Source organism: Ordospora colligata, assembly GCF_000803265.1.
Source record: "Ordospora colligata OC4 chromosome Unknown contig_10, whole genome shotgun sequence".
NCBI lineage: Eukaryota > Fungi > Microsporidia > Ordosporidae > Ordospora > Ordospora colligata.
This window is the reverse complement of record NW_014575398.1, coordinates 19,069-47,000: the sequence shown is the minus strand read 5'-3', so window position 1 is coordinate 47,000 and position 27,932 is coordinate 19,069. Positions and strand designations below refer to the sequence as shown.

General features: G+C 38.8%; 27 protein-coding genes across 27 annotated transcripts; 17 read left to right on the top strand and 10 right to left on the bottom strand.

Annotated features, from left to right (window-relative positions):
* Window positions 1-123: 123 nt before the first annotated feature.
* Window positions 124-1,278, top strand: M896_100470 (ribosomal protein L3; the record flags this gene model as incomplete). The annotated part of the gene is made up of 1 exon (XM_014707619.1): window positions 124-1,278. The coding sequence occupies one exon, from the start codon at window positions 124-126 to the stop codon at window positions 1,276-1,278; it is 1,155 nt and encodes a 384-aa protein (XP_014563105.1).
* Window positions 1,279-1,319: 41 nt separating this feature from the next.
* M896_100460 (uncharacterized protein) lies at window positions 1,320-2,114 on the bottom strand (the record flags this gene model as incomplete). The annotated part of the gene is made up of 1 exon (XM_014707618.1): window positions 1,320-2,114. One exon carries the CDS (start codon window positions 2,112-2,114, stop codon window positions 1,320-1,322), a length of 795 nt encoding a protein of 264 aa, XP_014563104.1.
* Window positions 2,115-2,250: 136 nt separating this feature from the next.
* Window positions 2,251-3,159, bottom strand: M896_100450 (PP2A-like phosphoprotein phosphatase; the record flags this gene model as incomplete). Its single annotated transcript, XM_014707617.1, has 1 exon — window positions 2,251-3,159. One exon carries the CDS (start codon window positions 3,157-3,159, stop codon window positions 2,251-2,253), a length of 909 nt encoding a protein of 302 aa, XP_014563103.1.
* A 115-nt stretch (window positions 3,160-3,274) lies between these two features.
* On the top strand, window positions 3,275-3,733 carry M896_100440 (uncharacterized protein; the record flags this gene model as incomplete). The annotated part of the gene is made up of 1 exon (XM_014707616.1): window positions 3,275-3,733. The coding sequence occupies one exon, from the start codon at window positions 3,275-3,277 to the stop codon at window positions 3,731-3,733; it is 459 nt and encodes a 152-aa protein (XP_014563102.1).
* Window positions 3,734-3,826: 93 nt separating this feature from the next.
* M896_100430 (uncharacterized protein) lies at window positions 3,827-4,876 on the top strand (the record flags this gene model as incomplete). The annotated part of the gene is made up of 1 exon (XM_014707615.1): window positions 3,827-4,876. One exon carries the CDS (start codon window positions 3,827-3,829, stop codon window positions 4,874-4,876), a length of 1,050 nt encoding a protein of 349 aa, XP_014563101.1.
* Window positions 4,877-4,956: 80 nt separating this feature from the next.
* On the top strand, window positions 4,957-5,220 carry M896_100420 (uncharacterized protein; the record flags this gene model as incomplete). The annotated part of the gene is made up of 1 exon (XM_014707614.1): window positions 4,957-5,220. The coding sequence occupies one exon, from the start codon at window positions 4,957-4,959 to the stop codon at window positions 5,218-5,220; it is 264 nt and encodes an 87-aa protein (XP_014563100.1).
* Window positions 5,221-5,567: 347 nt separating this feature from the next.
* M896_100410 (ER to Golgi transport membrane protein) lies at window positions 5,568-6,089 on the bottom strand (the record flags this gene model as incomplete). The annotated part of the gene is made up of 1 exon (XM_014707613.1): window positions 5,568-6,089. One exon carries the CDS (start codon window positions 6,087-6,089, stop codon window positions 5,568-5,570), a length of 522 nt encoding a protein of 173 aa, XP_014563099.1.
* Window positions 6,090-6,160: 71 nt separating this feature from the next.
* M896_100400 (Rad52 recombination DNA repair protein) lies at window positions 6,161-6,775 on the top strand (the record flags this gene model as incomplete). The annotated part of the gene is made up of 1 exon (XM_014707612.1): window positions 6,161-6,775. The coding sequence occupies one exon, from the start codon at window positions 6,161-6,163 to the stop codon at window positions 6,773-6,775; it is 615 nt and encodes a 204-aa protein (XP_014563098.1).
* Window positions 6,776-6,798: 23 nt separating this feature from the next.
* M896_100390 (Yos1-like protein) lies at window positions 6,799-7,038 on the bottom strand (the record flags this gene model as incomplete). Its single annotated transcript, XM_014707611.1, has 1 exon — window positions 6,799-7,038. One exon carries the CDS (start codon window positions 7,036-7,038, stop codon window positions 6,799-6,801), a length of 240 nt encoding a protein of 79 aa, XP_014563097.1.
* Window positions 7,039-7,180: 142 nt separating this feature from the next.
* On the top strand, window positions 7,181-7,921 carry M896_100380 (23S rRNA methylase; the record flags this gene model as incomplete). Its single annotated transcript, XM_014707610.1, has 1 exon — window positions 7,181-7,921. One exon carries the CDS (start codon window positions 7,181-7,183, stop codon window positions 7,919-7,921), a length of 741 nt encoding a protein of 246 aa, XP_014563096.1.
* A 185-nt stretch (window positions 7,922-8,106) lies between these two features.
* Window positions 8,107-9,123, bottom strand: M896_100370 (deoxyhypusine synthase; the record flags this gene model as incomplete). Its single annotated transcript, XM_014707609.1, has 1 exon — window positions 8,107-9,123. One exon carries the CDS (start codon window positions 9,121-9,123, stop codon window positions 8,107-8,109), a length of 1,017 nt encoding a protein of 338 aa, XP_014563095.1.
* A 53-nt stretch (window positions 9,124-9,176) lies between these two features.
* Window positions 9,177-11,066, top strand: M896_100360 (uncharacterized protein; the record flags this gene model as incomplete). Its single annotated transcript, XM_014707608.1, has 1 exon — window positions 9,177-11,066. The coding sequence occupies one exon, from the start codon at window positions 9,177-9,179 to the stop codon at window positions 11,064-11,066; it is 1,890 nt and encodes a 629-aa protein (XP_014563094.1).
* An 11-nt stretch (window positions 11,067-11,077) lies between these two features.
* Window positions 11,078-11,695, bottom strand: M896_100350 (uncharacterized protein; the record flags this gene model as incomplete). Its single annotated transcript, XM_014707607.1, has 1 exon — window positions 11,078-11,695. The coding sequence occupies one exon, from the start codon at window positions 11,693-11,695 to the stop codon at window positions 11,078-11,080; it is 618 nt and encodes a 205-aa protein (XP_014563093.1).
* A 212-nt stretch (window positions 11,696-11,907) lies between these two features.
* Window positions 11,908-13,917, top strand: M896_100340 (uncharacterized protein; the record flags this gene model as incomplete). Its single annotated transcript, XM_014707606.1, has 1 exon — window positions 11,908-13,917. One exon carries the CDS (start codon window positions 11,908-11,910, stop codon window positions 13,915-13,917), a length of 2,010 nt encoding a protein of 669 aa, XP_014563092.1.
* A 145-nt stretch (window positions 13,918-14,062) lies between these two features.
* Window positions 14,063-15,496, top strand: M896_100330 (uncharacterized protein; the record flags this gene model as incomplete). The annotated part of the gene is made up of 1 exon (XM_014707605.1): window positions 14,063-15,496. The coding sequence occupies one exon, from the start codon at window positions 14,063-14,065 to the stop codon at window positions 15,494-15,496; it is 1,434 nt and encodes a 477-aa protein (XP_014563091.1).
* A 207-nt stretch (window positions 15,497-15,703) lies between these two features.
* On the top strand, window positions 15,704-16,570 carry M896_100320 (uncharacterized protein; the record flags this gene model as incomplete). The annotated part of the gene is made up of 2 exons (XM_014707604.1): window positions 15,704-15,722; window positions 15,747-16,570. The coding sequence occupies 2 exons, from the start codon at window positions 15,704-15,706 to the stop codon at window positions 16,568-16,570; spliced, it is 843 nt and encodes a 280-aa protein (XP_014563090.1).
* A 2-nt stretch (window positions 16,571-16,572) lies between these two features.
* On the bottom strand, window positions 16,573-16,869 carry M896_100310 (uncharacterized protein; the record flags this gene model as incomplete). Its single annotated transcript, XM_014707603.1, has 1 exon — window positions 16,573-16,869. The coding sequence occupies one exon, from the start codon at window positions 16,867-16,869 to the stop codon at window positions 16,573-16,575; it is 297 nt and encodes a 98-aa protein (XP_014563089.1).
* A 65-nt stretch (window positions 16,870-16,934) lies between these two features.
* Window positions 16,935-17,177, top strand: M896_100300 (uncharacterized protein; the record flags this gene model as incomplete). The annotated part of the gene is made up of 1 exon (XM_014707602.1): window positions 16,935-17,177. One exon carries the CDS (start codon window positions 16,935-16,937, stop codon window positions 17,175-17,177), a length of 243 nt encoding a protein of 80 aa, XP_014563088.1.
* A 139-nt stretch (window positions 17,178-17,316) lies between these two features.
* On the bottom strand, window positions 17,317-17,955 carry M896_100290 (uncharacterized protein; the record flags this gene model as incomplete). The annotated part of the gene is made up of 1 exon (XM_014707601.1): window positions 17,317-17,955. One exon carries the CDS (start codon window positions 17,953-17,955, stop codon window positions 17,317-17,319), a length of 639 nt encoding a protein of 212 aa, XP_014563087.1.
* A 79-nt stretch (window positions 17,956-18,034) lies between these two features.
* On the top strand, window positions 18,035-18,655 carry M896_100280 (ribonuclease; the record flags this gene model as incomplete). The annotated part of the gene is made up of 1 exon (XM_014707600.1): window positions 18,035-18,655. One exon carries the CDS (start codon window positions 18,035-18,037, stop codon window positions 18,653-18,655), a length of 621 nt encoding a protein of 206 aa, XP_014563086.1.
* Window positions 18,656-18,737: 82 nt separating this feature from the next.
* M896_100270 (septin) lies at window positions 18,738-19,541 on the top strand (the record flags this gene model as incomplete). Its single annotated transcript, XM_014707599.1, has 1 exon — window positions 18,738-19,541. One exon carries the CDS (start codon window positions 18,738-18,740, stop codon window positions 19,539-19,541), a length of 804 nt encoding a protein of 267 aa, XP_014563085.1.
* Window positions 19,542-19,688: 147 nt separating this feature from the next.
* M896_100260 (uncharacterized protein) lies at window positions 19,689-21,611 on the bottom strand (the record flags this gene model as incomplete). The annotated part of the gene is made up of 1 exon (XM_014707598.1): window positions 19,689-21,611. One exon carries the CDS (start codon window positions 21,609-21,611, stop codon window positions 19,689-19,691), a length of 1,923 nt encoding a protein of 640 aa, XP_014563084.1.
* A 48-nt stretch (window positions 21,612-21,659) lies between these two features.
* Window positions 21,660-22,229, top strand: M896_100250 (uncharacterized protein; the record flags this gene model as incomplete). The annotated part of the gene is made up of 1 exon (XM_014707597.1): window positions 21,660-22,229. One exon carries the CDS (start codon window positions 21,660-21,662, stop codon window positions 22,227-22,229), a length of 570 nt encoding a protein of 189 aa, XP_014563083.1.
* Window positions 22,230-22,474: 245 nt separating this feature from the next.
* Window positions 22,475-23,488, top strand: M896_100240 (uncharacterized protein; the record flags this gene model as incomplete). The annotated part of the gene is made up of 1 exon (XM_014707596.1): window positions 22,475-23,488. One exon carries the CDS (start codon window positions 22,475-22,477, stop codon window positions 23,486-23,488), a length of 1,014 nt encoding a protein of 337 aa, XP_014563082.1.
* A 114-nt stretch (window positions 23,489-23,602) lies between these two features.
* M896_100230 (uncharacterized protein) lies at window positions 23,603-24,466 on the top strand (the record flags this gene model as incomplete). The annotated part of the gene is made up of 1 exon (XM_014707595.1): window positions 23,603-24,466. The coding sequence occupies one exon, from the start codon at window positions 23,603-23,605 to the stop codon at window positions 24,464-24,466; it is 864 nt and encodes a 287-aa protein (XP_014563081.1).
* Window positions 24,467-24,528: 62 nt separating this feature from the next.
* Window positions 24,529-25,803, top strand: M896_100220 (subunit B of DNA polymerase delta; the record flags this gene model as incomplete). The annotated part of the gene is made up of 1 exon (XM_014707594.1): window positions 24,529-25,803. One exon carries the CDS (start codon window positions 24,529-24,531, stop codon window positions 25,801-25,803), a length of 1,275 nt encoding a protein of 424 aa, XP_014563080.1.
* Window positions 25,804-25,810: 7 nt separating this feature from the next.
* On the bottom strand, window positions 25,811-27,781 carry M896_100210 (5'-3' exonuclease; the record flags this gene model as incomplete). Its single annotated transcript, XM_014707593.1, has 1 exon — window positions 25,811-27,781. One exon carries the CDS (start codon window positions 27,779-27,781, stop codon window positions 25,811-25,813), a length of 1,971 nt encoding a protein of 656 aa, XP_014563079.1.
* Between the last annotated feature and the right edge of the window lie 151 nt (window positions 27,782-27,932).

The following is a 27,932-nucleotide window of genomic DNA, read 5'->3' as shown; positions in this document are numbered from 1 at the left end:
ATTATCCACCTACACTCGTTAATATTCATACCCACCTACACTCGTTCATACCCATATCTATATCTACAGGCATACTCCACACTCGCCTACCTCATTAATGCAAATTTTTCGTGCCCTCTATCAATGAGCTGTAGAAAGTTCAGTGCGCCAAGACATGGGTCGTTGCAGTTCTGCCCAAGAAAGCGTTCATCAACAATCAGACCGTCAATAGGTGCGTTTCCAAAGGACAATGCACAAAAGGCAGTGCACCTGACAGGATTCATGGTGTACAAGTGTGGAATGACTCACGTGGTAAGGACTAAGGAGCTTGTGACCAAGAACAAGCAGGTGACTAAGGAGCTTATGGAAGCAGTTACGGTTCTTGAGGCACCACCAATGGTTGTACACGGAGTTGTTGGATACGAGGAGACAGCACAAGGAATGAAGAGAATGCAACCAGTTTATGCAGCACATCTGAGCGAAGGAGCACTAAGAAGGATGTTTGGATATGGATATGAAGAGATTGGAAAGAAGGTTGCGGGCGGATACAATGCTGAAGAGATGCAACGACGAGTAGAGGAGATGAAGAAGAAGGCATGTAGTATCAGGGTGCTTGTGGAGACACAGCCAGTGTTAGTGAAGGGACTGAATCTGAAGAAAGCACACATAGCAGAGATGCAGGTGAATGGAGGAAGCATGAGTGAGAAGATTGAATGGGCGATGAGTAGACTTGAGAAGGAGATAAGAATTGCAGAAGTATTTGGAGTGAATGAGAATATTGATGCGGTTGGAGTAACGAAGGGAAAGGGATTCCAAGGAACAGTGAAAAGGTTTGGGGTACGAATTCAGCCAAGGAAGTCACGAAAGGGAATAAGAAAGGTTGCATGTATTGGAGCATGGCACCCAAGCAGAGTGATGTATTCAGTGGCAAGGGCAGGGCAGATGGGATTCCATAGAAGGACTGAGGTGAACAAGAAGGTGTACATGATTGGTAATGGAAAGGAGGAGATACAAACTGAGTATGACCTGACACGCAAGCCAATAACGCCTATGGGAGGGTTCCCACACTATGGAGTAGTGCGAAATGATTATATTATGGTGAAGGGAGCAGTGATGGGACCTACGAAGAGGGTAGTGACGCTCAGGAAGAGCCTGCATGAGCAGAAGAAGGGAGAGGAAGTGGTGATCAAGTTTGTTGACACGTCATCTAAGATTGGACACGGAAGGTTCCAGACGAGTGAGGAGAAGAGAGTGTTCTATGGCGCTAATAAGGCGGAGATAGTTGATGAGGTTCATTAAAGCATCTGAATATTTTTAGTGTTCACAAATACGTTTTTGTTTTATTCTGGCCGTGACATGAAGTACACAGGATATCTGTGATTAAGGTTTTTGTTATAGTTCATCTTAAGAAGGGAGAATGGGCCATTTGCATTCTGATTTACAAAGAACACTCTTCTTATACGCCCATGTACAAGAGCCATAGAACATGACAAACAAGGCTCGTTGAGCAAAAACACATCAAGACCTGTGCAAAGATAAGATAGCTGTGATTTACTAACTTCATCAACCGCCTTAAATATAGAATGGCCAAGAATATCATCTGTATCACAATGAATACAGACACTATCACATCCATTTGCTATCAAGCATACCTTACTACACTTTACATCTGTATTATAATGCTGCATACTTAATGCATCCATCATTGCTTGGATGTATACGGTATCCAAACTTTCTTTGGCTTTATTGAGTTTATTACATGGCCATACCAATGCACTTCTGTGGTATTGCTCATTGGTTATTGGCTGGAACTTGGGAACACACACTATCTCAATAAGTTTGTCTGGACATGCACAATCACCTCCAAATCCATTTTTAACCATCTGGCAAACAATCTTTCTAACATTCTCAATTGGATCATGGCCATCTATTAAATCAACCAATACTAGAAGCATGGTTCCAGAGGCTTTGATTCTTTTGAGATGGAGTGGAATGCTTCTGTACTCTAGAAATCTCAGGTATTGTTTTATGTCTTGTTTCAATGTTCTTATTGCATACCCATCCATTAGTTCAACTGAACGCTCCTCTTCAGCTGTTTTCAATCTAATCCACTCAGATGATGATAATTCATACATGGGATATTTTGCAAAGAGTCAAATATAAATATTAGTTCATGCATTTGTTAATCAAACATCAATTGAATGTAAGCATTGATGAATTGAATCAAAATGCACAGAAGCAATTATTTGTAGGCACATGTTTGCTTTCCATTCAAATGCCAAATCCATCAGGCACTTTAAGAAACTCTCGCTTCTGAGGCGTGGCCTTGAATATACAGAAGTCCTTGTCTGAAAGATCCAAATCCTGATCAATCCGAAGAATGCTTGCAGGATTTCCACACTTTCCTAAGTAGTTTGGAGCACTCCACACAGTTATCACATTTCTTTCATCAAAGTGGAATTTATATCCTTCTATTACAAGCTGATGGGACCTTATAATACTAACAAGATTGTTAAGTTCAAGAAACCTGCACACAACATCACTTCCATACAAATACCCGCTTCCTCGTGGGCTTGGTTGAAACCCTCTACCATCGTATGGATCTCCCCACATAATGTCTGAAAACTCACTGCAGTCTGAAATCGGCGCCATTCTATCAATCCTTTTCATTTGGTTGATGGAGGTGATCTTTGGAGAGATTCCACCATGCACGCATAGTACCCGTCCATCAACTAGACACCCAACATTCATCAAGCAAAAGACTTCGTTTATTATTCTCCATACCCTGCTACAACCGTATTTCTCAATTACCTCATCATAAAAGCCATACACCCGGTTAATGGCTGCCTGTTCATGGTTACCCCGTATCAAATGAATACTGCCTGGATATAGGATCTTTAGCACAAACAGAAAGAGAATGCATTCAACTGAGTTTTTGCCTCGGTCAACATAATCACCAAGAAAAACGTACTTCCTCTGCGAAGGCATCCCATCTATGCACAGCATACTTACCAAATCAAAAAACTGACCGTGAATGTCTCCGCAGATTGTTACTGGCGAATGCACAGAGGGTACATTTGGCTCTGATATCAGGATTTCAGACACCTTGGTGCAAATCAGCATGACGTCGTGCTCCGGAAGAACCTCAAGATTTAGGAGCTTGTGTGCAAATTCATTCATAGAGGGTTTGCAGTATAGGATGATATTCATGAGTGCATGTGACAGCCACTACGATTATGCAGCTTTGAGGATGCATTGAATATACAAGCATATTAATTGTTTTTTTAAGGCCCTCATGAAGACAGCAAGTAAGAGGCTTGCAGCACTAGCATCATATGCATTTAATCCCACGATTGTGTTGCTTCTTGGAGTGTTTGTGTTTTCATATATGGTGCCAAAGAGCTTGCCGGAGTCATCACTGAAGATTATTGAGTATAAATCGCATGGAAGATCGCAGGTGGTGTTTTTTGAGCCGAAGATAGATCTATCTTCGCAATTGCACTTTAATCTGAAGCAGATTTTTGTGTATGTACGGGCTGTGTATGGAGGGCGAAGTGACCGAGCAGAAATTATTTGGAGCAGGATCTTTGAGAGGCAAAGTGAAAAGAAGGAGCTTACAAAAGTGTTTAGAAGCACATATGAGGTTGTGGGTAACCTGACGGATGATCCCACGTTTGAGCTGCGTGGGTGCTACACTCCGTATGTTGGAATAGTTGAAGATGTCCTTTTCTGCAAGACTGAAGTCAAGATATAAATTGTGAAGCCTATGCCATTGCTTGTGATCTAGGCAGCAACACACAAATAGTATTAAATAGTATTTCTGTCTTTTGTGATCCCCAAGTCTTGAATGTTCAAAATAACTGGAATTGGTAAAACGGACGAGACGTTTATTACAAAGATCCTGAGGATGTCTGAAGGAGATGCAATTGAGAGTGTAGCCAACAGGCTCAGGAAATTGAGGATATTTTCAACAGTTGCTCATGCAGATGGTGGACTTGTGGTATCTGAAGAAAAAAGAAGCATTGGATTCAGTGGAGATACAACAGGACGTGTTCCAAAGGGATACTTCAATATGAGGTTGCCGAATTTATTTGGACGTGCTGAGAATCTTGATGTTTCTGTATCTACTGCCCGAGACATAGACATCAAGTTCTCGAAGCCTTTTATTTCTGGCTCATTAGGATTTCTGAATATCTTTGGGATTGCAAGCACAATGGCATCTCCACATGAAGACTACCCACATATCAGAGCAAGTGTAGAACTTGAGAGTGATAATCAGAGTGTGTCAGTGGGAAGAGAAAGAATAGGATATTTAGATCAAACATTTCTGGAGATTCGTAAGAAGATGTCAATGCTTGAGATTAAAGCAAAGGCTGGAGTATTTGATTCAAAGCCATGCAGGATGTTTGTGAAAGGTCAGATTGGCATGTGTGCAAGCAAACTGCTGACAAGGAATGTATTTATGGACATGAATGCATCAATGGGGACGATTTTTGGAGAGCCTCACATCGCTGAAAGATATTACCTTGGAGAAGGAGTCGGAGGATACAAGGCAATGAGTATATCGCCAAGCACATCAGGACTCAAGATCGGGGGAGGTTCATTTATAGAGATAGCACAGAGGATTGGCCTATGTGTTGGAGGTGCAAAGGCCTATATGTTTGGGTCTCTCGGATGTGTTTCTGAGGGTAAGGGAGTTGTACGTGATCTTTTGATTGACAGACAAGCATACCTGACCAAGAACAATGAATGTCTTGGAGCATCAGTAGGAGTTGGTATAAGTGTACCTGTGATGAGGTCGAAGGATGGGCCTGTTATAAAGACAAGCTTTGCAATCCCATTAACAGATAATGAACAAGTGCAGAGGTTGCAATTTGGATTTGATATGGACTTTTAGAGGCCATGTTACAGAACTGGCTGTAGCTTGCCAGGATGTTTATGCTAGCAAATAAATGGAATGATTATTTATCCCTGTAAATGTCTAGATCAACACCATCAACAAACCAGATACAACAATACAGAAACAGGCAGAATAAACTTGGAAAGTTACTGAACAGCCATGTATCAAGACTTTGTATCTCACCGGTACAGACGATTATGATTTCGCTTATATTCATTGGAATTGTGTTTGTACTTCATATACTTGCGAAGTTTGTACCGGCATCTTCACTGCCTCAGGTAGCGGTTGCATTACTTATTGTTTTGCTTTCTGTAGGATTTTCGTTTTTGTCAAGTAAATGACGAGTTATCAAGTAAATAGTTGTTTCTTTGTGTGTTTGGATCTTTTATATAAGATTTGCTTACTAGTTCAACCAAATTATTATGTGATGCATGATTTATATAGGACATTTATGCTTAGTGATACAATTTTATTATATGATACATGATTTGTATAAAATTTGCCTAATAGCTCGTCTCATATGATGCATGATTTGTATAGGATATTCATGAGTGATACAACTCTATTATTATGGATTTTTCATAAATTTCTATGCATGATCTTTTATTAAGAATTGTGATTGGATTTACCGAAAGATCTCTACTTATTACAGTTGGATTGAAGATAAGATGAATATTCCAGAAAATATTTATTTCTTGTTGAAAAGCATGCTAAACATTGTGGATATGCCGTCTACACCTCCAGGAATAAAAGTCAAGGAAAACATAAGGAATGATATCACCTGTGCAAGGCAGAATATCAGGTTGAGCACGTAGGTATTGTACTTCAGCACCATGTACAGCGTCATCACAGTCGACCAAATAAACCATGATGTGTATGCACGCTTCTTCTTTGAAAATAAGTTCTTGAAGTACGACTTAAATCCAAGAAGAAATCCAAACATTGCAAAAAACAGCACGTTGGACACTGTGTATGGAATTATGAATCCAGAAGGTGAGAATCGCAGTATTTTGATCATGCTGTATAGGAAAGAAAGCATTCCTGAACCCAAGCATACCAAAAAGCACAATGTGCGCTGGAAGAATGTCATTCCAAGTGTGTTCATGTCAAAGCTCTTGTTTAGCATCATTCCCTGTGGAATTGCTGTGTAGAATGGCTTTGCAGTGCTCTTATCTGCTCTCAAAGCACTCACGAGTGGATCTGCTCTCATTGTTACCCCTTGCAGTGAAAACATTTATTTATTCTTGTTTTGGAAATGCATGTCTTTTAAGGGGTTGTTCAATGATAGAAGATATGCATGAGGGCAAACAGCTTAGGGGATTTTCGAAGGAAGAGGCAGCAAGGATATCGAAGTTGTTGAAGAAGAAGCTTGGGCCCGAATTCATAAGTTACCGCCCTGGATTCAACTCAGCAAAGGTTGCATACATTGAGGGATGGACAGCAATCAGTCTTGCAAACAGGATATTTGGATTTAATGGATGGTCTTCTGAAATACGAAGTATCTCTGTGGATTGCGAGACTTTAGAGGACACAAGAGTGTCTCTTGGTGTTTCATGTGTGGTGAGGATCACGCTGAAAGATGGTTCATATAGGGAAGATGTGGGGTTTGGAAGCTCTGAAGGGCAAAGAAGTAAGGTGGTTGCTTATGAAAAGGCAAAGAAAGAAGCAGCAACAGATGCATTGAAGAGGGCAATGAGACAGTTTGGCAATTCGCTGGGAAACTGTTGCTATGACAAAGCATACATCAAGGAAGTGCAGCGCATAAACAAGATCAATGAAAAGGCATTGGATTCAAACGATTTATTCAGAAACAGTATACAAGCAGCATCCCAAGAGCGCGATAATGCGAAAGAGGACTCACTTGACATAGACTATGATCTAAGCGAGCACTTGTGAATAAAGCTTTTGCCTTATGTATTCTATCCAAGGAAGATCTCGTATGTTATGCAAAGTGTGTTCAGTATAATTAACGGGATCTTTGTCACGGTCTTTATTGCTCTGACCAGCTCGACCATCTTTTTACGGCTAGAGCCAAGAGTATGTCTTGCATCTGAAGACAGTGGAAGTCCGACTCTTGACAGAAACCTCCGGTCATCCAGAATTACCACCGCATTCAGAAGAAAAAGCGCTCCGTATGCAATTGTCATGATGCCAAACATTTGTGCAGGGTTGCTACAAGAACTACAAGAATTGTGTATTCATCCCAATGTAGACTTATATCCATTGAATGTATGTTCTTAGCAAACTAGTCATGTGCATGAATTGTGAATTATTTATGCTTATGTATTTTGAGTGTCTTTGATGGAAAGCAACGAGAAGAGAGATCTGTATTATAGGCTTTCTAAAAAGCATGGATATAGAGCACGAAGCGTATACAAACTCATGCACATTGATGCAGCTTATGATATATTCAAAGGAGCCAGTAATGTGGTGGACTTGTGTGCAGCACCTGGAAGCTGGAGCCAGTATGCATCTGAAAGGATGAAGAGCATGCATGGGAATGAAGCTTTAGGAAGTGCGCAGCAACATGTTGTCTGTGTTGATGTTCAAGATATTGCACCAATTGATGGAGTTGCTTGCATAAAAGAAGACATAACGTCGTATGGATGTGCAGAGAAAATTCTGCAGTGTCTTGGAGGAAGGAAGGCGGATGTTGTTATATGTGATGGTGCGCCTGAGATAACTGGTTTGCATGAAATTGATGAATATTTACAATCTGAGCTGCTTATTTCTACACTTTGTATGTGCATGAAGATATCAAAACATGGATCGTCTCTGGTTGTGAAATGTTTCAAAGGCATTTACACGCCATATGTAGTGAATCATTTTGGAAAATTCTATGAAGAGGTTGTGTTATTGAAGCCTAAGGCAAGCAAAACCAGTTCTATGGAATGTTTTCTGTGCTGTAAGGGAATGAAGAGTGCCACTGAAAGTCCTACAGATATCGATACAAGCATTGAATGCAAGGAAATCACTATACATCCATGTGGATATGGCACAGATCTAGGTCTTGAATACGAAGTGGAAGAAATAAAAACTTAAATTGAACATCTTTACTTCAATAAACTGAATATATTTACTTGAATGAAGCCAAAACTGAATATCTTTACTTCAATAAACTGAATATCAATAAATCAAGTTACTTCCAAAAATATAATAAGAAGGTTTATTATCTTGCTTTCATAGAGTTTTTGCTTATTGCATCTATAGCAGCTCACTCTACTGAATCACTTTTCAGAGTTTACTGGCTGTTGTACCATGACTTGGTTTTTCATGAATGTTGCAGAGACCAGCAATGGGAATAACACAGTGGCGTCTCCAAATACCTTTATACCCCTGTTTCCTGGCTTGACTTTCCCCCAACTAACGGCCTCTTCAAGACTAGCTCCTGCATCGCTTCCATCAAATTCCTGTGCATTATTAATTAGCACACAATAATCAAGGCCATCTTTAAACAGATTTGCATTCAGGATGTGATGCTTAACAAGGCCACATCCCAGAATAATAGCACCTGTCTCCTGAGATGTCATACCATGACAGTTCATGAGATATATGTCCTCAATAATGTCAAGCTTTAGCATAGATCTTCTCTTATGGAACGTTATAATGTCTCCGATCGATCCATCAGTGATTGCCGGCGAAAATACCGGAATTTCGTTCTTTGCTGCCCAGTACAGCACAGATGACTCGTCTGCTATCCTTTCCCCGAGTATCTTTATGAATGCAGAAGGTGTAAGAATCCGCGGGTTCTGTTCTGAATATCCCTCAGTCAGATCGTCTATAATCTTGCTAATCCATGCTTCAAAATCCTCATAATTCTTGCTTGGTATGACAAGATTACCTATTCTATTGATTCCATTCTCTCTTAGCTGCTCCCCATCAAGTCCAAAATCAGCACAGAATGTTGGCTTAAACGTCTTGATCAGATCTTCCTCTATCCCTCCACCTGTTGTAACCATCACATTGAAGCACTTGTGCTTTATCAATGTTGCTATGATGTCTCTGAGCCCAGAGCTGATGATGTTACTTGTGCATCCAAAAAAAATCTTTGCATTCTTCATCTTCTCAACCTCCTTGATCGCCTTGTAAAGGCTAGATCCCTGGAAGCCCGTGGTTTCAAATGAAGCAATGAGTGCTTCAAGAGTGCATCCGTTTTCAAAATTAAACCCACGAACCTCTTTACTGAATGAAATGTCTTCCTTGACTTTTGCACACAAGTCCTTTACTTGAGCAGGATTGTTCATGGGATAGACTTGCCGGTGGTTTTTACATGTTTTGTGGAATTATGCATTTGCCCATGCTACCAGGCCTACAGATATTTGATGAGCATGAGTTTATAGAGTGCAAGGTGTTGAGTGAAATGGTAAATGATATAGCTAATGGAAATGTGAAGTCCTTGGAAAGGTACTTTTCAGATGATTGTAATGATGAATGCAATGATCATCATGTTGTTGTGTATCTTGAGAATGTCATTGACAAGCTTTGTTTCAATGTGGATGAGATTAGAAAGCTGCTGGTACACAAAAGTTCTAAAGTCAGGAAGATTGCATTATTTATGCATCAAAGATGGTTTACTGAAGATGATGTGATGATGATGCAAAATGACCCGTGTCATATAGTTAGAGAGGCATATTTGCTTCAGGGCAGAGCGGTTTCTGTGAGATCATTAGTTAAACAGGCAAAGGATGAGAATGTGGGGGTGCGATTTGCAGCACTAAAGCGTCTTGTGGAGTTTGCAAACATTGAAGAGCACAAGATGAAGATACTTAAGGTGATTTGCAGCTCTATGAGAGATAGAGAGCATTATCTGAGAGAATTTGCATCAAAGGCAATAGGAGAGTTCAGGTGGATTGATGAGCAAACAATGAAACAAATGATGACTAAACAAGCTGAGGAAGGAAGCGAGGATGTGAGCGGAGCTCTTGTTTATGGGATTGAAGACGAATACTCTGATGTGCGTAGAAACACTGTACGAGCTGTTTATAAGCTTACTACACATGGAACTGTGTCTCAAGCATTTGAATTCCTGGTTGACTCGTTGAACGATGATGATGAGGATCTAAGGGTGGTTTGTACTGAGTATCTGGTAATGCTTAGCAAAAAGTATGAGTTGATGGTTGATGAAGAAATAGTCGTGCAAATATCTGAAGGACTAAGGGAAAGGAGTGATAGAATCAAACTAAACATTTTGAGTTTGCTTTCAAACCTGAGATATGAAAACACAATAATATATGATATTTTAATGCTACGCATGAAGGATGGGATAAAACCAAATGAGGTGCATCATGTGATGAAGAAGATAGCTTCTAGGAATTCAAGAGTATTTTTTGCAGATCTTACGAAGTTTTATGTTCGTACGCCGATTGCCAGAGTAGAGTGTTCACTAGAAGATCCGTATTATATCACAAGACTTGTTGTTTTGAGAGAGTTGTGCAAATCAGGATATAAAATTGATCTCAGTAGAGACATTTCTGATCATTTCTTGTTTGTTGAGATGATGGAAAGTAAGTTACCAAAGACCGTTTATGAAAACTATCAGTTTTGTAAGGACATTCTTTGCCAGTTTATTACAGAGAAGGAGTTGAATATGCATGCTGATGCAGGCATTCAAAGTAATAGTAAGCAAAAGAGAAAACTAAGAACGGAGAGGATGTATAACCAGCTGTTCAAAGATATGCTTAGACAAGGAAAGAAAGCTTGGCTTATTTTCTATATCTACAAGGGAATGAGTGAACTTATGAATGGAAATGGCTGTAGAATACTGAGAAGAATTCCGTATCTGTTTGGCCTATCGGAGTTCAACATATCTATGGCAAGCGATATCAATGCAATGAAGAGATATATTCAGTCTTTGGATATTGGCTCAATCCAAGCATCAAGATATATCCTTTCTGTGCCTTCGGTTGTTGAAGTGAACGATAAAATGCCAATCAGGTTTTCAATCGGTGTGCTTACAGAGAATGCATGTACAGAGGCACGGCTGAAGATCTGGGTTGAAGGTAGACCATGCATGTACTTTGGAGTGGTGGAAAGCCTAGACATATGCATAATGGATAATGTAAACAGAATATACTGCTGCATTGTAAAACCAGATATGGAGGATGATATTCAACTATCAAGAACCAAATCAATCATTATAGATAGAAAAAAGCCCAAGGCAGATTTAATTCCAGGAATAAACTACTGAAGATAAGGTCACTAATATTCTCTCCTCTTTTTATGATTTATGCTTCTTTTTTTATCGTTTGATTTTGATCCATGACGCCCTTTGGTATTGGTTGGAAAGTCTGTTTTGCGTTTGGAAGCAAATCCATCTCTGTTGAATTTCTCATTATTTGAATCTGAGTTTTGATTTTTATTGGATTTGTGTGAATTCTGAATGCTTATGCCGCTTGATTTCTTCACAAACTTTTCATAGTACTCTTTGGATGATATTCCATTGCCTCTTCCATTTATCTTTTCTTGCTTCCTTTCTTTTCTTGTTTTTCTTGAATGTTCTTCGCTTTCGACACTTTCAGAATTCTTAGACTCCTGCTTGTTTTTTCTCTTTTGAATACGCATTTCCTTTGCTTCTTGATTTCTTCTCTGTTTGTTTGCTGTTGTCTTATATGGATCGGTCTTTGGCTTTTTAATAATCCACGGCACGCCGTTTTCACCCGATGCATCTTCATCAGTTGCTTTGCGTTTCTTTTTGTTACTCAAGTCTTTTTCGTCCGCCTTCTTGTTCAAAACTTCGACTGTTTCAAGAAGTGCTGATTTGTATATTTTCTTCTCTAACAATTTATCCTTACTCTTACTAAGCCTGTTAACCGCCATCCAAGGGCAATCATGCTTTCAATTGATATTCACATTGATACAAATAGATTGCACAGTTCAACTCATATCGATAAAACACTCCACTGAATCTGTGAAAGTTCAACTTATGTATCTATAAACCACTCTACCGAATCTGTGAAACATCTTGTTGCACACATTCGTCGGTTTCCATTGGTGCTCTACTATTTAAATTCAGCAATGCACAGTATCTCATGACAGTAAGGCACGACATGGATTTCTACACACACAATAGTGTAAAGTCAATAATAGACACCGCTTTACATACAAGCTCTCCATCAGTCACAGACATACTCTCAATTCATGACGTTTACATCAAGTACTTCTTACTTACAAACATCCCTCTTGAGCCAGTTCAAGGATCCAAAGAAATTCTAGATCAGCTTAAAAGCTTTTTCAAACAGTACAATCGCTCACAAACAATATTTCATATCGAATTCAGTATTGCAATGGCTGACTTTGTCAAAAGATCAATAATTCCTGGTGATATCGAAGACTTTGTATGCTGCATGTCCGAGCTCAATTTATCTTCTATAGATCTTGAGTATTATAGAAAACACTTTGGATACAGTCAGACATATAACCTGTATAAATCAATCATAAAGCGAATATTCAGCTGCAGATTCAGTCACAAAGAAATTGGGCTTACAATGCTGCTTCTTGATAATCAATCAATGTGCTTCAAACGCCTACTGCCTATATTTAAGAGACTGACTGTTTATGCAACAGACAACATCATCGATAAGAATCTTGTAGCATGTTGCATTGCACTTAAGGCAGTTATTGTTTATATTCCACAATCAGTATCACAGAAACACACATACATCATATCTCTCCTGACATATCTCTCAGGAATTGTCACCAATTGCATGAGCTTTGCATTCATAAACGAACATGATGCCGATGAAGTGCTTTCAACGATCCATTTGCTTGCTGGGCTTGATATGGATAAAGAATCAAAGCTGGTGCTCAAGGGAATGTTGAAAACCATCGTATTTGGTCTGAATGTATTCGCTACAAAAATGCCAAATACCTATGAAGAAGTTTTTGCTGCAATATGTGCACTTGAGATATTGCCAGCGATTCATCATGCTATCGGACAGACTGCTGAGTTTTCATATGCATATCCCATCCTCCATGATATCAGCGTTCCACAGATGAACTATTTGGCAATGCATGAACTGAGCCACATAAAAGATAGGTTTCTTTGTGCAAAGTATAAAAGCATGCAAACACTTTATGCATGTAAGACAATAGGAGACGATTTTGAGCTTGATAGGGTTGTGTTCTATAACGATATAGTTAATGCCAGACATCCTTCAAAGATATTTGAGGTTCTTGGCCATTTGAAGGCTCAGATGCATTGGGACGACTTGATTGTGTTTGCCTGCCATCCTGGAAATCAGCACGAGTGCCTACCACTTGTGTTTGACAATACATTCTTTGCGAATGTCGAGCATATATCTTACATATCCTTGTTTATAGGATCGATTAAGGCATTTCCTGAGTTACTGTTGGCATCAGGATATCTGTTTATGAAATCATTTGAACAGATACATACAGAAAGAAAGTGGAGTGTCCTTCGAGATTTGTTTCTGATGGATACTAAAAGCAACGACCAGCGCCTTGTAAGACTTAGATGTATGATATCAGACTATGTATGCGCTGAATGTAATGAAGGAATGCGTTTGTTTGTAGAATTTCTGATGATGAAGCTCAATGATGGGTTTGTATGTTTTGATCCAAGCATCCTGTCATTTCTGCATGTTATTCTTATGAAAGATGCACAAATATCTGATGAGTTACTGAGGATGATTGGCGTATACCTGATCGGATGTGTTGTTGCAGAGCAAGGTGTACACAAGAACTTCCATGAATTAGAAGCAGTGTATGTGTCTTTGGCATTAAGAGCCATGATTCTTGGAAAGTGCGGCACTTTTGAAGAGTTATCGGCATATATTGAGAATAAATACTATACACTGTTGCTATCTGCAATATACAAGCATAAGGAAACAGTACCTGAGAAACATATTGATGAGATGAAGAATGGAATTCTGGAATTTGTGTTTGAAGCAAATGATGAGCAAAGAGCAGAACTGAAAGTAGCATTAAGAGGAACTGAATCGAGATTTTTATCGAAGTATAACGAGATCTATAGAACTGAAGAAAGAGATGTACAGAAGCATACGGTTGGAAGTGTATAATTATATGAATGGAGCTATGATGATTGGAAGTGTGTAATTATATGAATGGAGCCATGATGATTGAATGATAGTGTTGTAGTATGTTTGAGTGCATTGAATAAGGTATAGCGATAGAAGTAAATTAAGGAAAAAATGAATCCCGGTAATGAAGAGGCAAACAACTGCGCTTCTTGCAGTTACTGTGGTTTCTGGATTGATGCTTGTATATCAAGGATTGAAGGCAAGAGAGCGAAGCAGAAGAAAAAAGGAAAGATTAGAGGAGTATGTTAACAAGGGGTTTATGTGTATGAAGGATAAGATGTATGGAGAAGCGATTGTTTGCTATCTACGCAGTTTAGAGCTATTGGAGACGAAAGATAATGCATTAGTTGATATTTATAACAATCTAGCAATATGTTTTGTAAGGATTAAGGCATATAAGGAAGCACTTGTTTATGCAAATAAATCGCTGGATTTGAATGTATTGAACAATGAAAGGGCATTGAGATTAAAATATGAATGTCATAAAGTGCTTGGGATGAAGCGACAAGCATTATATGATATTTTTGTGTGTGGATTGATGACTAAAGATGAAAGATACAGAAAGCAAGCACAAGAGATGTTAAAGAACGAAGCTGATGTAGAAGTAAAGAAAATAATAGGAGGATTTGAGGGACGAGTATCTAGGATTGTGTATGAAGGATTTTTTGGCACATTTCCTGATCTTTTTGGAAGTGGATCGCTTGTGAGTGATGAATTGGTTGAACTGGTGCGAAAGGGAAGATATGAGGATGCAATTGTGATGGCTGAGGATAGGAGCGACTCATTATCGAAGTTTGTTACAGCATTATCGAAGTATGCCGAGGGTAAAGATGCAGCAGCGATTTCATTACTTGAGGATGAGAAGATGATATATTCTGTTGGATTACGAGAGTATCTGAAGGCTGTTCATGGACTTGTCCCGATGGATATCGATGACTTTGTATCTCAAAACAATAGGAGTGTAGGAGTTTTATTTTATGCAGCTAAGACATATTTGTGCATGAAGGACAATGAAAAATATGAGAACTTGATTAGCCAAGCAATGAATGTTTGTGACTATGATTTTTTGTATGTAGACAGAATAGTGTATGAGGTTGGAAGAGGAAGGACGGAGGCAGCAGGCAATGCCGTTGAGGAAGGATTGAGAAGGCACGGTTCAAGCATTCTTATATTATCGATTGGGTGCGAATTCTACCTGAAGAATGAGGATTTTGAAAGGATAGCGAATATACTTCTAGAGATGGAGAGCATGTATGGAGCAGATCCTAGAACGTTTCTATTGAAAGGCGTTGTACTTCAAGCACAGGGAAGTGTTGATGTGGCAGAAAAAAACTTTAGAGCAGCAATTAAGTTGGATGAGCGGTATTTCAAGCCGTATGTGTATCTAGGAGGAGTTCTTCTGAGTAAGAATGATAAGGATAGCAAAGCAGTGTATGAAGCAGGGTTGAGATATGCAGTTAGATATGAGGAGATGCTTGTTGTACTGCAAGCTTTGATTTTGATTGAAGCACAGGAGAATGTGATGCAGATGTATCCTGAGTTAAAAGAAATTACTTGACACAGTTTGGCTTAGTTTTACTTAGATCTACTTTAATTACTTAACTTAGATCTAACTTGATTTACTTAATCGGATTAATTTGGATCTATTTTACTCACTTGCCTAGTTTAACTTAGATTTATTTATTTGGGTTAGCTTAGATCTACTTTACTTATTCAGATTTATTTGATCGCCTAGTTTAAAAATCCAGAGCTGTGGATTTTGATGATGAGGGTTGTTGTAGTAGGTATGTGATAACTTTAATTTAAAGGATGTGGAGGAACAGGCATTGAGCTTTTGAAGCTGCTCGCAGGAAAGGGCAACCGATTGTTGGTTGTGGATGATGACCGGATTACACTGAGCAACCTGCACAGGTCTTGTATGTTTAAGAGAACAGACGAGGGTAGATACAAATCTCAGAGAGTAGCAGAAGTGATCAACGAGATGCATGGAGAAGAAGTTGAGTTTGTGACACAAAGGATACAGGATGTAGATATTTGCATAATAAATCAATATGATGTCTTGGTTTGTGCGGTGGATAATGTGGCTACACGAATGGATCTGAACCTGATGTTTATGAGGTCTGAATGCAAAATGTTGATAGATTGTGGAATTAGCGGATACAAGGCGCATGTAAAGATGGTGCGCAGAGGATTGGCATGCTTGTATTGCATTAAGGATCTGTATGAAATCAATAACCCTGGAATTTGCACAATGAAGTCTTTGCCTGTGCACATTACGCCTGAAAATCGAAATGCAGTGCTGAGATCGATGGTGGAAATGGACAGAGATATGACTTTAGATGACATGAGATATTTCAATAAGAAAAGTACTGTTATGAAAATAATTGATGCTTTCAATGCGATTTCACCGAACGAGTTGAACACGAATGAGTTTGAAGTTGTTGGGATGTACGATAACATAATGCCAAATGTATGTTTTATTAACTCTATCTGTGCAAGCTTAGTGTATAGAATGTTGTGCTCACCAGAGACAGCTTATGACTTTATATTCTACAGCAGTGAGGACAAACTAGTGATCAATAAGATGCTTCTTGAAAAAGACAAAGATTGCATAGTATGTAAGTATGCCTAGGATCAATCTCTTATTTGTTTTTTGCCGTTTGGAATGGACCTCCTATATCTTGGTGGCTTATCAAACAGATAAACTGTCTTAAGCTTTCTCACTAACTTTATGCAGGGAATGCTGTTGACAACGTCTCTTTGAAGAATGCTTAGCTCTTTGTGAATCTTTCTTCCTTGCAATATGAATGTAGGAAACTCAAGCTGTACAAGATCTTTGTTAAAGTGTCCGTCAAATGCATCCATATTTTCGACGTCCCCTTGAAGCTCAAGCACTTCTATATCGCTTTCCTCATCTGTTAAGATTTGCATGGAGGGCGTGTAGATCGACTTAGATGTGCTTAATTGAATTACAAGGCATCCCTTGTATTGGCAGGATGGGCAGGAAGAAGGTGCGAAGAAAAGTCAACATGCCCAGAAAGCAGACCAAGCTTGAAAGGCAGTTCAACTGTCCAATGTGCAGCCACGAGAATGTTGTACAATGTGTGATCAAGAAGATGCAGATGAAGGGAATTGCTCGGTGCTCAGTATGCGAGGCAAGTTTTATGTGCGACATAGATAAACTCACAACAGGAATAGATGTGTACTCTGCATGGGTTGATAGCTGCAGTAAGGATTGATTGTGAATATAGGATGTACAAAAACTGTATTCTATTTAATCTCAGTGCTAGATTGTGACAAAAAGTAGCATTTGGCATTCTGCTCTATATTGTTTTAGCAAGACTTTGAATTTTATGAGTGATTTGTAATAATTAGTGCCTATAATAGTGTCTCATACATTGAAACGATCTCTTCAGAAATAAAATTGATTTCTGTATCTTGGATGTCGCTAAGCCCGAATTTTTGCTTGAATGAAGAAATATCCATGGGGTGGCCTTGTATGAGTTCTGAAACAAATATACAAGTCATAAGTATCGTTCTGGATGAGAATGCTGATTGAAGAGGAATACATGCCGAATCATTCAGTATAGTCCATATAATGAGTGCTTTCTGCTTAGGAATGTGATATTCTGCACAGAATACCTCTAGAAGCTTATATGGGTCATTTGTGCTAAAGTCAAAGTCGATCAGAATGCATGCATGCAATTCGATTTCTATGGCATCTTCGTAGTCTTGCTTAAACATATTTTCTGAGTTGATTCCATAGTACCTGTGGCTAGCCCTTAGGATCTGTTCAAGGGTTCTTGGTGATCCATTGATTTTTCCAGCTAGCATTATACATGCGGCTCCTGCAGCTGTTATTTTCATGCAATTTGAATCAAGAGCGTGTTTGTAGTAGATTCCTAGTGCAAAATATGCTGTTTTCTGTGGAATTTCGAGATTTCTTGATATGTTGATGATACCTTTGATGCATTTAGTATCTGTGACTTTTTTGCACATATCATAATGTTGACTCATGCACGAAGGGAATGTATAATTAATCGTTTACCTGTAATTCATGCGATGAAAATACAAATTACGGATGATATTACCATCCATGCTTGTTTCAGAGGGTGGATTCAGAGAGGATGGAAGGAAGCAAAAAGAGTTTCGAAGAATAGAAGTAACCAAAAGCGTATTTGGAGATTCTGGAAGAGTGGATCTACGACAAGGAAATACACAAGTATCTGTGGAGTGTGGAAATTCCAAGGAAGGGAAGAAGTTGAATATTGTGGTTGAGTTTCTGTGTGTTTCAAGACAAGAGACTGTTACTGAGAAGAAGGTGCAAGAGTACGAGAGTATTCTTGTCGACATATTCAACCGTGTTGTATTGGTTGATTCTGGACTTGGACTTAGAGTTGTTGTAAGAGAAGAAGGTGGATCATTGCTTTCAGCGATGGTTAATTGCATCACATTATTCCTGTCATACTTTGGATTTTCAATGATTGACTTATGCTATTCATGTACTGCATCTGAGGACTGTATCGATCTGTCTTCTACAGAAGATGGAATTCAGCACCTTGTTTTAACGATTGTGTATCTAATAAACTCAGAAGAGGTTGTTTATCTTGCACTGCATGGAGCAACGTCTTTCAGCAAATTTAAAACACACATAAAAGATGCAATTGATGCATGTAGTTTTTTGAATGTGCATTTTAAATCTGTATTCCATGAATAGAATAATATGTTGATGTGTATAAGTAGGTTCTGAGAGTATATTATGATAAGATATAAATTTGTTCTTGCAGTAAACAAACAAGATGATTGTAAAGAAACAGAACAGAAGATTCACACTGATGGCAGTAGGAGAAAGGGGATCTGGAAAGTCGTCGTTCTTCAACACTCTGATTGGAAAGCAGATAATTTCATCAAAGAAGCAGGAAGAGATTGACTTGTACATGCTGAACCTTGATTGCGAAGGAGTCTCTCAAAGAGTGACTTTGATAGACATGCCGGGATTTGGAGAGACACTTAATGACTCTGGACTTCAAGAAACCATATGCGACTTCATCAAAGCACAACTTGACATGTTCATTGCAGAGGAGTCTAAAATCCGAAGGAATCCAAAGTATGAGGACACACGGGTGCATTGTATGCTATACTTTATTCCATCGACATCCTCGGGATTGAAGAATAAAGACATAGTGTTTTTGAAAAAGGTTTCAGGGCTTGTGAATATCATTCCGGTGATCAGTAAAGCTGACGGACTAAGCATTCTTGAAAGGGCTGAGATGAAGGAGAGGATAGTTGAGCAAATGAAGTACTATGACATTGAAATATTTGATCTGGACGATCCTGATCTATGTCCTACTCCATCAGTAGCGAATGATCTTAACAGACTGATTCCTTTCCTCACTATATCAACAAACAAAGCAACTCCTGAGCTCAGAATGAAAAGCTGCATGTGGGGAGATATAAGCATAGACAATGCGCTGCATTGTGATGTTGCTGCACTCAGAGAGCTATTACTTAGCACACACATCAACGGTCTGATAGACTACACTGCAAGCGAGATTTACGAGAGCTATAGAGCCACAGTACTTGAGAATGGAATCAGAAACTAGCTGGTATTAAGTAAAGATGTTTTGATAATTTTGCTTTCTTAACTATTTTATTTTTTGTATTCTTGACTTTATATAACATGGTAAGGTTTACAATACATGACTAGTAATGATTGAATTCTATAAAGCATCAATATAATCAATTCATTACTATTTATGCATACTATTGATTGTATCCATACATTTTATATATGTGTCTAGTCTTGCTGTATCATTCAAGACATTCCAACAGAATGGGATCATTGTACAGTTTGCTAAGCAGCAAGAATAGCACCTAAGATCGCTCTCAAATCCAAAGCACTCAGAAACTGGAACCAGGCACATTTTGATTTTCATTCCATTGTGTAAAAGTATGCTTTCATGTATTACCTGTGCTTTAGACATGCAGATCATTTCACATACCAACTCATTTGCATCTTCCATGTATACTATCTCCATCAAGTATGTTGGTTCCAAAACCTTTATGCCATTTTGAACTGTATCAAGCATGCCATTCAGTAGCTTTTCACTTAAATGCTGAGCACTCAAGTAATCCTTTTCATTACAATTATTATGTAATCGTTCTATAGATGAATTAGTAAACTTTCCATTCACAGATTCAATATTCACAAATATTTGATTGCCTGTATATAGATTAATCTCAGATTCTTCATTCATATATATCTTTGCTTGAGCTGTTGTATCTCTTTCACCTGCGTTCATCTCAAATTCATTCACAACAACTTCCTTCAAAGCACAGAACACAGCAACAACTTCAAACTTGATCTCCAGCATGACTCTCAGATCATGTAACACAGCATCCATAAATGCCTCTCCAGGACCTCCAAGAACATTTGCATGATGTACTAACCCACAATACACCAACTTCAGCTTCTTTACTCCACTTTCAAACTCTCCTTGGTCATCAACAGATAATTTTACCCTGATAACTCCATCTACGCATTCAGCCATTCTTAGTGGCTTTAACACATCAAGAAAGCTTAGACCATATAATTCTGTTTCAAGTAGCCTTGTGATGCTTTTGATCAGATACTCAGGTTTCACATACTCAGTGTTCATATTCAACACTTCATCTTGATCAAACCTGACCAGAACACCTATTCCACTTGCAATCCTATCAGTTTCAATCAAACAACCACACACAGGAATATAAATACTCTCAATTCTCATCTCCTTATCATTGACAGTGATTAACGATCCAACACACGTATCTTCATTTGGAACAATACTACACAAGACAACATTATCAAGCAGTATGAATCCCAATATGCTCATCAAATCCGTTTGTTTTATGCTGTTACTCGCTGATTTAGATATGATATCTACGAGTATATCAATTAGATCATTTTGCACATGTTTTTCAACTCTATCAGGTATTTGGTTGAAAATACTATTGAATGATTTATCAACTAATCTAATCCAGCCACTCTTAAATGATGCAATAAGGAATGCAGTTGGCTCTAAAACACTACAAATTGAATTTATAAAATCATTTGTCATCTTCTCTACAAGGCTGACATCATTCACTATAACATCAAATTTGTTTAGAATCACAAAAGATGGCTTTTTGCTTGTTCTGATAGCATCGAGAATAATCCTGTGACACAAAGACAGATGCCCTGTTATATCAATCAGTACAATTGCAATGTCAACACACTCAATCGTCTGAATGGTTTGAGATAACATGTCTGCATGGCCTGATGTGTCTATAAGCGTCAGCACGTGTGATGGAGTGTGCTTCCCTGATAAGAATGCAACCATCGGATGTACATGTAGTGTAGCTTCTCTTTCCTTCTCATACAGTGTTTCTGTATGGATATGCACGGATGCTCCACGAATACTGCATTCTTTGCCAAATGCCTTAACAAGCGTTGTTTTTCCAGCAGATCCATATCCAAACAGTCCGACCACTGTCTTTCTGGATTGGCTCTGAGACACAAGATGAAGATACAACAAGTCTCTGCTCTCTGCACTGATACTCCCAGGCTGTTTTGTATACAGACTTTCCTTTGAACCAAGAATCTCAGCTGTATGTTTAACTATCCTGACATTCTTCCAGTCAGGCTTGTCCATTATTGCAGGGATACATACCAGAGATACGTATGTGGAGACAACAGACCCATGAAGAAAGGATTTTTTGTATCGTGCCGTCAGAACAAAGAGCAGAAAGGACTTAGGGAAATCACAAGGAAGCTACAGATACTGATAGAATCATCTGTAAGGATGCACAAAGTATGTAGACTTGAAGAGCAGTTACAGGATGAAATAGAAGAGTATAAGAATCACTCGAAGTTTGTCAAGCTAATGGAGCACAGATGCATTCTTGTTATTGAAAATAAAAGCCATGAGTCATCTGTATCGCTGTTTAATAAACTCAGAGAAACGAATACAATATTTGAATATGTGCATCGTGTAATTCCACTTGAGAGGATTTTCCGGATTGATGATGCAAAGATTATTGAGGGAATACAGGGACTGGAGGATGGAAAGAGCTATAAGATTGTGTATGAAGAGAGGATGTGCAGTGAAGGAGTGAAGAAAAGGGTCTTTGATGTGATAACAAAGAATATTTGCCTGAAGGTTGACTTGGAAACTCCAGATTACATTATTGCAGTCCAAGTTTTCAAAAGCATGTTTGGAATGTCTGTTGTTATGAATGAGCACAAGAACTTCAGTTTTTCTGCTGTATAAGTAAGTGTAAATCTGTTGATTGTTAATATAATGTGTGATGATTGTGTGTATCTGATATGCATTAATTATTTGTGTATCTGATATTTATTAATGACTGCGTGTACCTAACATGTATTCATGATAATCATTCGTATCTGATACATGCTATATATAGGATAGATTAAGTATTTGTTAATAACGGAATATGCAACAAATAACGGATTCACACAAATGAAAGGCACAGAAACCCTGGAAAGTGCTTTGTAATGTATGTGATTGATGAAGAAGTAGGAAGTGTATGCGATGTGGCGGCAGAAATAGTTTTGAACAGAGCAGATGTAGTTAAACATCAGATGAGCAAATCAAATACCATTGATGAGTTTTCACATTATTTGTTTCATGCAGATAAGGTAACTTTAAGTACGGGGATAATGCTCGGAAGGAAGATGATAATGAGTGATAGGCGGGTTAGTATTGAAGAGAAAGTGCTCGATGAGTTTTTTGGATCAGCATTGCTGTACTCGCTGCCACAAATGTATCACAATATTGACCACCTGGTTAACACATTGTGTTTTGGAGGGTTTATGTTAAGGGAGATTGAGAAGAGAGATGAAACATGCATATGGCAAAGAACTTGTTTTATGATATCTTTGTGCCTGCATGATATTGGACATCCTGGAGAGCCAAGTAGGAATGGGATTGGGATGCTCTGCAATGCATACGGATGTGGAGAAGAGACAATGTCATTTGAGGAGATTCATGCAACAATTAGCAACAGGGTGGTTAATGAATACAAGAAGGAGCTATTTGGAGAGATGAAAGGAGCAGATACTGATGAGTGTGTTAAGCTTGTGCGAAGGCTAATATTTGCAACTGATCTGAGAATGAATAAGGAAGTGATTGATGAGTTTGATCTGAAGTATATTGTCAATGGAGAAGAAGGAAGGATCAGGAATGGCAAGAGAAGAGAGGTGGGAGAGATAGAGCTTAAGATGATCATGAAGCTAGCAGACCTGAGCGCATGCTATAAAGACTATGTGATTTTTGATAAGAACTCTGAGTTATTTTGGTCTGAGGTATGGGATGTGGAACGATATTCAAGAGGAGTGAACGAGATACATGAAGATATAAACCTGTTGGAGAAGATATCGATCCCTCTGATTGATTCGTTTTCTATGGTGTTTGAGGAGTTTAGGATGCTGTGCTATAGAGCAAGGCAGAATCTAGAAAAACATAAGAAATATTATGATGGTTTGAAGGTAAGCATGGAAATGTTTTAATTCATGGATGACGAGTATTAATAAAGCGATGTGATGTTGATGTTATTTTTGAGAGGAAAGTTTTTTAAATGAAGGAGGGAATGAGTTAAGAAAAATGCAGTTTTTTTAATGCCCATGGCACTAACGTACAGGGAAAGACTGGAGTTTCTTGAAGAACTGAAGAGAGGCGCGATTGACTTGACTGCGGTTGATCGAATGGTGGGATATGCAGAGGACAGACTTTTGACAAAACCTGTGCTTTTGAGTCTTGTTAAGGAGCTGACGCGACTGGATGCATACATCAGTGTGATGCACGGGATTCTGGAACAAGATGAATGGGACGAGGTTTTGTCTGAGTATGATACGCCGATTGAGGGGGAGCATGCAAAGCTGAGAGAGGCGGTTAGAGTTTTTTTGTTTGCCTATGAGCGTCTCGAAAGGGTGGTCTACGAGTTTGAGACTGAAGAGATACTGGATGCGTTTAGGAAGCCGCTTGCATCGAAGACATTGAATGTGCAGTTTCTTTTGTTTAGAGTATGTAGTGTTAAGCCTTTGAGTGTTTTTAAATTTTTGTTTGAGTTGGTGGATGAAAACCCAACTGTATTTATTCCGTATTTATCGTCGCTTGCAGTAAGATGTAAGTTTGATGAGGAGATTAAGAAGTGCATTGTTGATGAGTATGTGAATTATGTAAGGGGACTGAAGAGGAATGCAAGCATTCATGTGGTAGTGGCATGTCAGTGTCTCTTATACATGTCATGCTTTATGAAGAGGATTGTGTGTGAAGCAAGAGATGAGATTACCTGGATGTTTTCTTCAGGGTTGGTTGGATGCATGAACAAGAATGTGGTGAAGATGTTCTGTGAGATTTATGGGTATGAGTGCAAGGTTTTCCGCAGTTATGACTATGACTGTTTGTATTTTTTCCCGTTTGATATGCCTGTGCTGAACGAGGTGTATGAGAGTGTTGACGAGCTTTACATCCACTTTGAAAGATGAATGGTGCAGAATAGCAAGATATAGATGTGGAATAAAAAGTGTGGTTGAGCATGGCCATGTAAATGAAAGTGAGCTATGAAAGCCAGTTCAACAAGATATATGATGCAAGGATTAATGAGCTACGGGTAGATATAGCAAAGTCGAGTGTGGATCAGGGAAGGAGAAGGATACTTGATAGTATTTTAGAAGTAGAGGGATTGAATGGAGATGAATGTGTGGTGATTGGAACGCTGTATATATCCAGTGATCTAAAGAGTAGTATTTTTGACATGATTAGAAGACAGAATAAGGATGCTGAGGAAGTACGGAAGTTTACGTATTATTCGAGTGATGTGAGATATTTTCTTGAGGATGGAAGTGGTAGGATTGAGATTGAGTTACAAAATAATACGGAGATGTATAAGAAACATTTTATTATAAGTACGGGGATGTGTGTTGGAGTGATAGGAAGGCAATCTGAATCAGGAAGATTTATTGCAGAGGACTTTGTATTTCCGTTTTCGAGTCCAAGAAGAATTCCTGAGATTCCTGAGAAGAATGAAACAAATGGAAAGATCTGCTTTTCAAGTGGGGTTCTAGCGAATGCTGATGGCAGCGTGGCAAGGATGAAAGTGATAATTGATTATCTGAGACGAGGTGGAGTGAAAGAGTATTTTTTGATAGGAAACTTTTTTGAAAGTAAGAGCGAGATTGATAATAAGATGCTGTTAAGTCTTACAGATGTTGTGAAGTATACTGGAACAAAGGTTCGTTTGATTCCAAATAAGGGTGACTTTGGAGCAAGAGTACTACCGCTGATGCCTGTTCATCCAAAGCTAATTAATGCAGAAGTAGAATGTCTGCCTAATCCATGCAGGACGAATATGAACGGAAGAGAAGGACTGGTGATTACACAGTTTATTATTGATGATTTTCTCAAGTATATGCCTCGAGATATTGGAAGCGTACAAGGAGAAGGATTTGAATACAAGATGCATGTGAATGAGAGTGAGTTGAAGCATGTGGTATGCACTGAAAAGCAAGACTCTGATGCACAGCATACTTCAAATACAATACGTGCAATGGAAGTCCTTATGAAGGCAGGACATATTTGTCCAACGGCACCTGATACTTTAACATGTGCGCCTTTTTGTGGACTGGACCCATTTGTAATCAGGAGCAGGATGGAGTACGTTTGTTGTGGTGATGCGCCTGGATTTGCCAGTAAACGATCGGATTCCGAGGGAACACTGTTTTTTACAGTGCCCAGATTCAGGGTTCATCATGAGGTTGTGGTTTTAAGCACCGAAGATGGGACATTAGAAACGATACGATTTGGTCAAGAAGAGTTTGATTAAATGATATTTAATTCCTAGATTTCGAATGATTTGTCTCAATTGAGCTTACAACAACCTTATTAACAAAAGAATTTCCATTGTATTGTAGATGATCGCCAGGGAAGCTTGCGAATGCATATGGAGTGACTGTGCCTGAGTATCCACGACTCTTTATAAAGCAGCTCGGCTTTAGTCCCATATACATGCCCATAATTGTATCAACAGCCTTTGCTTCCTTCAAAAAAATCAGATCAGTTCCTCTAATATTTCTAGACAGATCTTCATATGGAAGTGTATTGAATACCAATGAATTTTCTGAAAGAATGCTCCCAAAGTCTACGAATGGCAACACCACAATCTCCTGCCACGCATGGACCTTATCGAACATGTCTGTCTTGACATCCTTTGGATAATGTTCTTTGTACTTTTCATATACAAACTGCAGGCTGTTAGGAACCATGTCTTTGCTCATTGGAGGCAAAACAACCAATAACTGCTCAATGGGCCTGAGAGGAATGCCTGGAGGAATGCTGATGTCTTCAACAAATACCTTTGCTAGATCTGTTGCAAGAGGTGCAAAGTGATATGGATAATACCAATCCCATCCTGTGTATCCAAAGATGTAGTACGAGTATATCCAGGTAAGTCCCTTGATATATTCATAGCACGCATTCCGTATATCTGCTTCAGTATGTGCATTCAGCTTTGATGAGTAGTATTGAATCTTCCCAGCTTTTGTGTGTATTGGGATCTTTTCATATGGAACATCCGGTACTATTTTTATTTCCTCACGGAACCTATCGAGTGACTGAGATTTTCGATAGTAAAGATCATCTTCTCTCTTAGAAAGGATGCGGTAGAAATTCCTGAGAATTGGATAGTTGATAGGCCCATTGCTAGTTATGTATGCTTTTGTCTCTGCAAAGTTTTTGACAAGGACTTCAGAAAGTGTTTCTATTGAATGGAATCGGATCTCAAGGCACGGAAGAGACGGTACAAAATCATTTCCAAGTAGGAAGCACAAGAATATCCAGTCGTTCAGCATACTTTCTTCATCAAACCGATGGCTTATCTGTCTTTTGAATTCTTTGATTATTCTGATCCTGAGCTCAAGTATGTTTACATACACAAAGTTGTAGTTTGTGAACACTCCACACTCATCATCGTTGTGCCCAGTTCTACCACATCTACTACACATTCTTTTGCTTCGCTCCTTATTTGGGCTGAAGTGATCTCTCATAATAAGTACTTTGTTGTGATAAAGTGACAATCCGAGGAAAATCAAGTCACCATCTGGAGAGTATATCATATGCACATCTTTCTTAGAGTCTACATCCTGGGCTCTTATGAAATTCATTATCTTTTGTTCTCCTTCTCCAGGAACTAGGTAACTTGAGTATATAATGTTAATGTTTAACCACTCAATGTCATTGCTTAGCTTGTGCTGGATGTATGAGATTAAAACTGCATGCAGTCGCTCCATAAACTCTGTTCCCGGTGTAATGCAGTTAAGATCAAATATTCCAGTCTCAGATGACTCGTCAGAAAGCTCCTCTGCAACAAACTTGTCATACAACGAGCTTTCGCCAGTAAACTCTTCGTCTGCAATATCTCCCTTCTTGACTTTTTGCATTGCTGTTGGAATCAAGTTTGCTTTGATTGCTGGTATTATAACTCCTCCATCTTTTTTTCCAAGTGCAGACTTATACCTGCGAGCTCGTTGATGAGACAGTTTGGCTCTTGGTGCAACACCATCTATTGCTATGTACAACAACTTCTTTGGTCTCACCTTATTCAGCATGTGGTCAATAAAGTCACCAACAGTGCTATGCAGATCCTTTTCTATTTCATCATACGATCCTATTCCTGGCTTGATGCATGTATGTATTATTGCATTGAAATCGAGGTACAGGCAATCGACAGAAGGCTTTTCTGATATGTTGTGAATGGATTCTCTATGTGAAAGCTGAAGCCATCTGAACAGAGAGGGAACACCCATGTAGCGCATGATTATTTTTTATTTTATGTATTAGAGCATGAATATTCATAGATATGTTATGCAAAATCACAGTTATGTAGAAAACAACTTGCATATGCATAAATTGCATGTAAACTATGTGAATGAATGAAAACAAATAATATAGTCCCTA